The sequence below is a fragment of the Otolemur garnettii genome, unplaced genomic scaffold, assembly GCF_000181295.1.
Source record: "Otolemur garnettii isolate 467f Iridium unplaced genomic scaffold, OtoGar3 scaffold00020, whole genome shotgun sequence".
Classification (NCBI taxonomy): domain Eukaryota; kingdom Metazoa; phylum Chordata; class Mammalia; order Primates; family Galagidae; genus Otolemur; species Otolemur garnettii.
Genome location: NW_003852415.1, coordinates 8,225,984 through 8,236,820, shown reverse-complemented (window position 1 = coordinate 8,236,820; position 10,837 = coordinate 8,225,984). Strand labels below are relative to the sequence as shown.

The window sequence follows — 10,837 nt, the reverse complement described above, 5'->3', positions numbered from 1 at the left end:
CAGTGATAAGTCACATATATCAAAACACAACAGCAGACGCTCTGTTTTTTTAATTTTTGTTTAATCTTTGAAAGTTTACCTGGTTCACTGACTCCAGTATCTGATTTTTCTTCTCTAGAGATAGGGGTTTAGCTTGAGCCACAGGAGTTTCACAGAGGTCAAGAAAATGAGATGGAAAAAGGAGATAGAAAATGATGGAAAGAGAGTCTCAGCACTCAGAGCAGTGGCTACTGTCATTGCCCAAGAATCCCATAGAATCAATAGTCCAAACATAAGATGGAGACAGCCTAAGATAATTAGCTATGAAAAAGAGACCAAATGAGCCAGTAATTCAATAGGCAGTCTGAAACAGAAGTAGGGACCTGTAGCATAGAATAAAGGATGGCAGGGGCAGGGAGATGAGAGCAGGCAACTTCGAGTTCAGGTGAGCCATGGATGTGAATTCTAAAGCAGGGCATAGTCCAGAGGAAACCATGCCTCAACTTTCCCAAAAGAAAAAAACATTTTATCATAAAGACATTTGCACTAGACTATTTATTGCAGCTTAATTTACAATCGCCAAAATGTGGAAACAGCCCAAATGCCCACCAACCCAGAAATAGATTAATAAGCTGTGGTATATGTATACCATGGAATACTATTCAGCCATTAAAAGAGATGGAGACGGCCGGCCAACGAGAGCAAACCCAGTGACTCACTGCCACCGCGACAGCTCCTCGATAGCTCTTCCCCTCACACACGCTCACACCTGGTTTGAGATGGCGGCGGCAGTGGCAGCGGCTGGGGATTCCGAGTCCTGGGACACGGACGCATTCTCGGTGGAAGATCCCGTGCGGAAGGTCGGGGTCTGCGGCACCGCCGGCGGGGACCGCTGGGAAGGCGAGGACGAGGACGAGGATGTCAAGGATAACTGGGATGATGATGATGATGAAAAAAAAGAAGCAGCAGAAGTAAAACCAGAAGTAAAATTTTCAGAAAAGAAAAAAATAGCAGAGAAGATAAAAGAGAAAGAAAGGCAACAGAAGAAAAGGCAAGAAGAAATTAAAAAGAGGTTGGAAGAACCTGAAGAACCTAAAGTGCTAACACCGGAAGAACAATTAGCAGATAAACTGCAGTTAAAGAAATTGCAGGAAGAGTCAGACCTTGAATTAGCAAAGGAAACTTTCGGTGTTAATAATACAGTTTTTGGAATAGATGCTATGAACCCATCTTCAAGAGATGACTTCACAGAATTTGGAAGGTTACTAAAAGATAAAATTACACAATATGAAAAGTCACTATATTATGCTAGTTTTTTGGAAGTCTTAGTTCGAGATGTGTGTATTTCATTGGAAATTGATGACTTGAAAAAGATTACCAATTCATTGACTGTCCTTTGCAGTGAAAAACAGAAGCAAGAAAAGCAAAACAAAGCCAAAAAGAAGAAGAAAGGTGTGGTTCCTGGAGGGGGATTAAAGGCACCATGAAAGACGATCTGGCAGATTATGGTGGTTATGATGGAGGATATGTACAAGACTATGAAGACTTCATGTGACATTTTAAAAAAAAAAAAAAGAGATGGAGACTTTACATCTTTTGTATTAACCTGGATTGAGGTGGAATGCATTCTTCTTAGTAAAGCATCACAAGAATGGAGAAACAAAAATCCAATGTACTCAATTCTGATATGAAGGCAGTGGATGATCTAATACAAAGTGGGGGATAGGGGCATGAAGGAGTGGGGAGAGGGGAAAAGGGAGGGGATGCCAGTCACAGTGTATGGCACACCTCTTGGGGGTGGAACACAATTATAAGAGGGACTTTACCTAACAAATGCAATCAGTGTAACCTAATTCTTTGTCTCTTCAATTACTCCCAAACAATAAAAAAAAAAAAAAAGGCCTGAGGCCATCTTGACAATATAGTTATCTTGAAAAACCCAAAGAGTCAGAAGACATTAATGATGTCCTCTAATCCCTGAGCTGAAGTGCCAACTGAGGAGCTTTCATGGAAGAGAAATTTTTAAATAATTACCAAAATTAATTTCTTAGTTATTCATTCATGGAAGATAAAAGAGTAGATGAAGAATGTGTTTGGAATTCTGCCAACCTTGGTTTGAGATCTGGGTTCTTTCTCTGACTTTGTGTGCTTTGGTTAGTAATTTTGCTAATCCAAGACTCAATCTCCTGAGAATAACATTAGTGCTTACCTCACAAGATTTTATAAAGACAAAATGATACAAACCACATAAAGCGTTTAACATATTATTATATAGAAAGTTCTACGTACTTTTGTTTAAAGGAATAGCTTCACTCAAATATGACTAACCTACAGTAAACTACAGATATTTAAGTTGTACAATTTGATACATTTTAACATATGTATACTCTCATTAAACCATCTCCATGATTATGAAAATGAACACACCATCATCCCAAAAGTTCTCATGTGCCCTTTTATCTCTTTCATTTTATTCTTCCCACCCTCACGACCCACCTCAGCATCTCAGGAAACAACTTATTTTCTATCACTACAGATTATTTTTTATAATTTAGAATTTTATACAAGGGAATTCTACTATGTACATTTTAGTGGGGAAGGGTGGTCTAGCTTCTCTCACTCAGCATAATATTTGTGAGATTTATTGCATCAGGCATCCCCAAACCACCCTTAGCTTTGATGATTTTCTAGGACTCACAGGACTAAGATTTAGCATGTAGGTTCCTGCCCATGGCTTTGATTTATTACACTAAAGGAATAAAAAGCACAATCATCAAAAGAATAAGGTGCATGGGGGGCGCAGTCCAGAGAAAACCAGAGACAAGCTTCCAAGAGTCCTTTCTCAGTGAAGTCACAGAACACACTTAATTCCCCCCCACAGCAACACATCATGACAATGCATATGAAATAGAGTTTACCAAGGAAACTTATTAGAGACCCGAGTTTTTTAATGGGGGATAGTCAGATAGGCAACCTCTACCTGGCATGTTCCAAAATTCCAGACTCAAAGAAGGAAAGCAGGTGTTCAGCATAAACAATATTGTTGGCAAAAACAGTTTAGATAGATATACTGAACTGTTCTTAAAAGCTCTTGGAAGGTAGGAACCCTCTCAAAATCAAAGTTTCTAGCCAAAGACCACCCTGTTGAGCAGGGCCTATTAAACGCAGCAGTCATAGACCTACTATGTTAACTCTTTCTTGAACATTTATTCATATTGTGGCATGTATATAAAGTGTATTCGTTTTCATTGTTGAATAGCTTTCCATTCTATGCGTGTGTGCATGTGTGTGTGCACACAACATTTTCTTTAACTTATCTTTTGATGAATGGGGGGGTTGAAGCTAATATAAATACAGCTGTTATGAACTACCATGTCCTAATCATGTGTGTCTATACAAACGAACATTTGGATATATGTTTTCATTCCTCCTAGGTATCTAGTAATCAAATGTCAGGATTATTTGGTAGGTGTTCATTGAATTATACAAGAAACTACCAAACTGTTTTCCAAACCATCATTTTACATTCCCACCACTAATACATTTTTGTGTATAAAAGTTTCATTTGTTCCATCTCTAACCAACACTTTCTTCTTCTTCATTTTTCTTAATTTCAGACATCCAATGGGTGTGTTTGTAGCTGTATCTCCTTGCATATCTCATTTCCCTAATAACTTGTGGTGTCAATGTCTTTTTATGAGTTAATTTGCCATCCCTGTTACTTTTTTTTTGTAAAGTGTCTATTCAAATATTTTATTTATTTTTTTAAAAAATGTATTCCTTATTATTGAATTTTGTGAATTTTTATATATCATAGATATAATTCCTTTGTCTTACGTGTGACTTGCCAACATTTTGTCTGAGGAGGACTTGTCTTAATTTTGAAGACAGACTTTCCAATTTGTTTCTGTAAGCACTGTGTTTTTGGATTGTTTCTAAGAAATCTTTGCCTAACCAACAAACATATTTTGTCCTGTATTTTCTTAAAGAAGTTTTATAATTTTGGCCTTATAAAACTTTTCTTAGAAGTTTTATAATTTTGGCCTCTATATTATATGTATTAAGTATTATTAATTAATACTTAATAAAAATATATTAAGTATTTTGAGTTAATACTTAAGTGTTATGCAAATATATGAAGTATTTTTGAGTTAATACTTAAATGACAGTTCTTTTTTTTTTCCATATATCAATGTTCCATTATTCCAGCCTAATTTGTTAAAAAGACTATCTTGTCTTACTAAAGTGCCTTCACATCTTTGTTAAAAAAACAATGGAATATATAGGTATGGGTCTATTTAGGGGTATTATATTCTATTTTGATCTGAAACTATTTTCCAAGAGTTTTCATTTAACATTTCTTAAAGTCCAAGTCTGGTGGTAATAAATTTTTTCACTTTTTTTGAGTCTTAAATGTCTTTATTTTGCATTCACTTTTGAGATTTTTGGCAGGTGTATTTCTTAGTTCATTTGGTCTGCTATAACAGAAAACCATAGTCTAGGTTGCTTATAAGCAATAGAAATTTATTTCTCACATTTCGCAGGGCTGGGACAAGATCAAGGCACCAGCAAACTCAGGGTCTGGTTAGGGCACACTTACTGGTTCACAGACAGCCATCTTTCTGTGTTCTCACATGGCAGGTGGGGCCAGGGAGCTCTCTGAGGTCTCTTTTATAAGAGTACTTATTGTCCCGGTCATTTGGGCCCCACCCACCTACCTAATCATTTCCCAGTTTCATGTCCAAATACCATCCCACTGGGAATTAGGTTTCATCATGTGAGTTTGGGGAGATACAAACATTCAGACTATAGCAATACAATATTTTATATGGTAGCAGTCCCTTACCTCTTTTCTTAGGTATACTCCTAGGTATTTCATTTTCTTTGCAGCTACTGTGAAGGTAATTGTGTCCTTGGTTAGCTTCTCATCTTGGTTGTTATTGGCATATACAAAGGCTTCTGATTTGTGGACATTGATTTTGTATCCCGAGACATTATTGTATTTTTTGATCACTTCCAGGAGTCTTGGAGTTGAATCTTTGGGTTTCTCTAAGATCAAATCATCAGCAAAGAGGGAGAGTTTGACCTCCTCTACCCCCATTTTTATGCCCTTTATTTCCTTCTCTTGACTGATTATATTAGTTAGAACTTCCAGCACTATATTTAACAGTGGTGGTGATAGTGGACAGCCTTTTCTAGCTCCAGTTCTAAGTAGAAAAGCTTTCAGTTTTACTTCAATCAGTATAATATTAGCTGTGGGATTGTCATAGATGGCTTCAATCAGTTTAAGAAATGTGCCACCTATGCCTATTTTCTTCAGAGTTCTAATTAGAAATGGATGCTGAATTTTATCGAATGCTTTTTCTACATCTATTGAGAGGATCATATGGTCTTTGTTTTTGCTTCTGTTGATATGGTGAACTATGCTTATGGACTTGCATACGTTAAACAAGCCTTGCATCCTGGGATGAAACCTTCTTGATCTTGATGAATGATTTTTTTTAATGTGTAATGTGTACCTGTAATGTATTGGCTAGGATTTTATTGAGAATTTTTGCATCTATATTCTTTAGTGAAATTGGTCTGAAATTCTCCTTTTTAGTTGCATATTTTCTGGTTTTGGTATCAGGGTGATGTTTGCTTCATAGAACATGTTGGGGAAGATTCCTTTCTTCTCAATTTTTTGTAATAATTTCTGCAGTATGGGTATAAGCTCTTCTTGGAAAGTTTGATAGAATTCTGGTGTGAATGACCTCTATAAAGAAAAATATTGAAACCCTAAGAAAAAAATAGCAGAAGATATTAACAAATGGAAGAACATGCCATGCTCATGGCTGGGAAGAATCAACATTGTTGGAATGTCAATACTTTCCAAAGCAATCTACAGATTCAATGCAATCCCCCTTAAAATACCAACATCATACTTTCGAGCTTTGGAAAAAGAAATTGTTTGTGTGGAACCACCAAAAAAACCCATATAGCCAAGGCAATTCTTAGTAATAAAAACAAAGCCAGAGGCGTCAAGCTACCAGACTTTAGGCTGTAGTACAAGGCCATCATGATCAACAGCATGATATTAACACAAAAATAGAGACATAGACATCTGGAACTGAATACAAAATCATGAAATGAAACTAATCCACCTAATTTTTGATTAACTAAACAAGAACACACACTAGGGGAATGAATCCCTATTCAATAAATGGTGCTGGGAGAACTGGATAACCACATGTAAAAGACTGAAATTAGACCCACACCTTTCTCCACTCACAAAAATTGATTCAAGATGGATAAAAGATCTAAATCTAAGGCATGAAACAATATAAATCCTCACAGAAAGTGTGGGGAAAACACTCGAATTTATCAGATTGGGAAAAGACTTTATGAATAAGACTTCAGTGGCAATTGCAACAACAAAAATAAGTAAATGGTACTTAATTACATTGAACAGTTTCTGTACAGCTTAGGAGACAACAATCAAAGCAAATAGACAACCATCTCAATGGGAAAAGATATTTGCATATAATGAATTGGATAAACGCTTGATAAGTAGGATCTGCAGATAACTCAAATTAACAACGTTAAAAAAGCCAACAATCCCTTATATCAATGGGCAAAAGAGATGAATAGAACCTTCTCTAAAGAAGATATAGGAGCAGCTAACAAACATATGAAAAAATGCTCATTGTCCCTAATTATCAGAGAAATGCAAATCAAAACCACCCTAAGATATTACCTAACCCTGCTGGTGTGGATGTGGAAAGAAGGGAACACTTTTACACTGCTGGTAGGACTGCAAACTAATACAGCCTTTTTGGAAAGAATTATGGAGAATCCTCAAAGAACTCAAACTAGACTTCCCATTTGATCCTGTAATCCCATTACTGAGAATCTACCCAGAAGAAAAAAATCATTTTATCATAAAGACATTTGCACTAGACTGTTTATTTCAGCTCAATTTACAACGGCCAAATTGTGGAAACAACTTAAATGCCCACCAATCCAGGAATGGATTAATAAGCTTTTGTATTGTATACCATGGAATACTCTGTTCAGCCACTAAAAAAGATGGTGAGTTTACTTCTTTTATATTAATTTAGAGCTGAAATACATTCTTCTTAGTAAAGCATCACAAGAATGGGGAAACAAGAATCCAAGGTACTCAATTCTGATAGGAGGACAGTTGATGCTAGTACATGGTGGGGAATGGGGAGGAAAGAAAGGGAAGGAGGGAGGGGTTGTGGGGCCATGGTGTGTGACACACCTTTTGGGGACAGGACACTATTATTAGAGGGACTTTACCCAGCAAATGCAAGCAGTGTAACCTGGTTCTTTGTACCCTCAATGATTCCCCAACAATTAAAAAATAAATTTAAAATGTTGGATATAGGCCTAATAGCTTTTATAATACAAATAATCTCAAGTAACCTTCATAGCCTTCGAGTTTCTGCTTTATGTTCCAAAATTAGCTGTCACTTACTTACCTGATAAAAATTACCAACCAGGGCTGAATACGGTGCCTCACCTATAATTCCAGCACTTTGAGAAGCCAAGATGGAAAGACTGCTGGAGGTCAGGACTTTTAGACCAGCATGGGCAACCTAGTGAGACCCCATCTCTTAAGAAAAATTAAAAATACACAATAAAAAATGATACATATTTAAAAAAAGAAAATATGAAATAGTATATAGGTCAAAGGATACAAAACAGCAGGTAAGTAGGACAAACAAGTTGAGAGATCAAATGTGCGACGTGAGAATTAAAGTTAATAAAATTATATTGTATTAGGAATTTTTGTTAAATAAGTAGATTGTAACTGCTCTTGTCACACAAAAGCAGTAACTATGTGAGATAAATATGTTAATTAGCTTCATTATAGTAACCATTTTACTACCTATATGTATCCCATGACATCATGTTGTGAACCTCAAAAATACACAGCAAAATTTATTTAAAAAAATAAAATATGTATTTTAATGTCCTCATTGAGTCAGTCAGTCTTCTGTAACATTTTGGGGTTGGTTTTGATAGAGTGATTTTTCTCATTATTATGAGTTGCATTCTCCTGAATCTTCGTATGCTTAATAATTTTTTGTTGAATTCTAGAATTGTGAATTTTATTGTGTTGAGTCCTGAATACTTTGGTATTCCCATAAATATTCTTGAGCCTTTCTCTGAGTTAAAGTTAGGTTGTTGGGAATCAACTTTCAGGCCTGCTTTTAAGCTTTGTCATGCAGTAACATAGTAGGATTTAGGTTGTGTCCAATTTTACCCCACCACCTAAACAAAGCCCTTCTGAGTATTCTTCAAAACACTATGAAGTTTTCCACTCTGGCTAATGGGGCAGGAACTGTTTGCGGCCCTGTGTCAGTTCTGAGAATTCTTTCCTCTAATCATTTTGGATAGTTATTTCCCCAGCCTTGGCTAGTTTTCTCACACATGTACTGATCAATACTCAGATATAGACTTCATAGAGATCTTTACATCTCTGAAGGTCCTTTCGCTGTCATCCTCTCTTTTCCATTGCTCCAGCTCCTTAGTCTCCCCAGATACCCAGATCCAGCTCCTCAACTCAGGGAGCTCATTTAGCTCACATAGTGCAGCCCAAAGCTTTCAAGGGACAATAGTCTTGAGCCATTTAGCTCTTCTCTTTTTTTCTCCATGTCTCAGGGGTCATTTTTTTGTTGTTGTTGCCTAATGTCTCAAAAATAGTCATTTCATAAATTTTGTCTGGTTATTAGTTATTTCAGGTGGAAAAGTAAATTTGGCCTCTGTTTCTTTATCTTGGCTGGAAGCCCTACATACTTTTTTAAATATAATGAATAAATTCATTTGTATCAACATCTTTCATTATTGGATGACTTAAGCAAACTTATCTTTAATCTACTACAAGATATTCAATAGACTATTAAAATCAATGTATATTTATGTGTTTTAAAACAGAGCAAGATCCTAGAGAATCTTCAGTACAAAACTTTCAAACTATTACTTTTTTTAATTGTAGGCTACATGATCAGAAGTCCATGTGTATGTGGGCTACATTAAATTTATATGGTTAATAAGTTCAATACATTGAGAAAATTTATACCTAGCATACAAGAATAGGATATGTAAGTTAATGCATATAAAAACTTTATTTATACTATTTTTCTCTCCTTTGTCAGTTATCTTACATAATGTTTCAGTTTCTTGATGTAATTGTGGTGGAATTAAATCTGAACAGCTCAAAATTATATAATTAAATATATTCAACTTCAATTAAAAATTATAATTGAGTCACAGCTGTTAACATGACACCTAGTAGCAGAAGTACATGAGCACAAATGACCTATTAGGCGATGCATGCCAGATAATTATTAAAGAATGAGGAGGGAAGTGGGGGGTTGGTAAAAAAAAAAATTATATAGCATATGTCCTATCTAGGAGATACATAGTAGATAATCTATAAAAAATAGCATTCTTTTTACAAATGAGGAAACTGAAAACAAATTTTAAAAACATCCAGAGTCACACAGTTGATATGTTACTAAATATAGATATGAAACCAAGTCTTTTTATCCTTGGTTAATACTTTCCTAGATGTTTTCTTCAGAATGGAAATTCCTTCTTCAGTGTTGAATCATTTCTCCATATCAGAATATGAGACTCAGAGAGAACCCACTGTTGAATCCCAGCTTACCAATTATTGACACAAATTTGGGACAGATGTTGTTTCAGTAAGTGGAAAACCTCAAAATTCATTTATTAATTCTATTAATGTTTTTTGGACATCTTCGCCACACCATTCTTCACTCCAGGTGACTCAAATACAGAGGTGGACAAGAAAAACAAGCTCTTATTCTGAAGGATTTTACATTTAGTTTAGGCAGGAATGAGAGGGAGAAAAGACAAAAAATAAGTACAGAAATATAATTACAATTAGCGATGAGTGACCATATATCATAAACATAATACAGTGATAGAAAGAGGTTGTCATGAAGAATGTTATAGATGGATGGATTTGTAATATATATTGGAGATAGATATCATAAAATTTTCTGATGGATTGTGTGGGAGTAATGAAAGAAAGAAAGGAATAGGGCTGAGGAAGAAAGTGACAGAAGAGGATCTAGGGAAGGACTGAATAGTGAAAGGAGTCAGAATTCTGGTCTAATTGAGTATATAGTGCTTGTTAAAATAGTCTTTCTCGAATTTTAAACTCAAAAATCAATTTAAACCCAAAACAGAAGAAAATAAATAACAATGATCAAAGCAGGAGTAAATAAAACTATGACTAAAAAAATACAAAAGATCAACAAACTTAAAGTTGTTTTGTTTTTTTTTTAATGGTTTTATTGCAGCTTTTATTTGGAACTGATTCCTTTTCTAATTTTTAGATGCCATTAGAATTTATTTTACAGGAAAATTCTGTGGATTCAGTATTACATGTTAAACTGAGTACCTAGAATATCTTTTTCCTTTAGAAAAAGGAGAGTACATTTGCTCCGTTAAAGTTGTTTTTTTAAAAAAAAAAAAAAAATTAACAAAATCAACAAACCTAAGAAAAAAGAGAGAAGGCCCAAACAAATAAAATCAGAAAAGAAAAAAGAGATGTTACAACTGATACCATAAATATTCAAAAGATCATTAGAGACTATTATGAACAACTATCTGCCAGTAAATTAGTAAACCCAGAAGAAATGAATAAATTCACAAACACATACAACCTACCAAGACTAAACCATGAAAAAAAATCTAAAATTTGAATACACCCATAACAGGAAAAGTTATAGAACCAGTAATAAAAGGTCTCCCATCACTGATGGCTTCACTGCTGAATTCTGTCAAACATTTAAAGAACACTCATCCCACACAAACT

At 35.1% G+C, this 10,837-nt stretch overlaps 1 protein-coding gene across 1 annotated transcript; it reads left to right on the top strand.

Annotated features, from left to right (window-relative positions):
- The first annotated feature begins 672 nt into the window (after positions 1 to 672).
- LOC100966340 (eukaryotic translation initiation factor 3 subunit J-like) lies at positions 673 to 1,536 on the top strand. Its single transcript, XM_012803523.1, has one exon. The coding sequence runs from the start codon at positions 759 to 761 to the stop codon at positions 1,464 to 1,466; it is 708 nt and encodes a 235-aa protein (XP_012658977.1). The 5' UTR covers positions 673 to 758; the 3' UTR covers positions 1,467 to 1,536.
- Positions 1,537 to 10,837: the final 9,301 nt, after the last annotated feature.

Coding starts and splice junctions, on each gene's coding strand:
- LOC100966340 (XM_012803523.1), top strand. CDS start 759: ATGGCGGCGGCAGTGGCAGCGGCTGGGGATTCCGAGTCCTGGGACACG.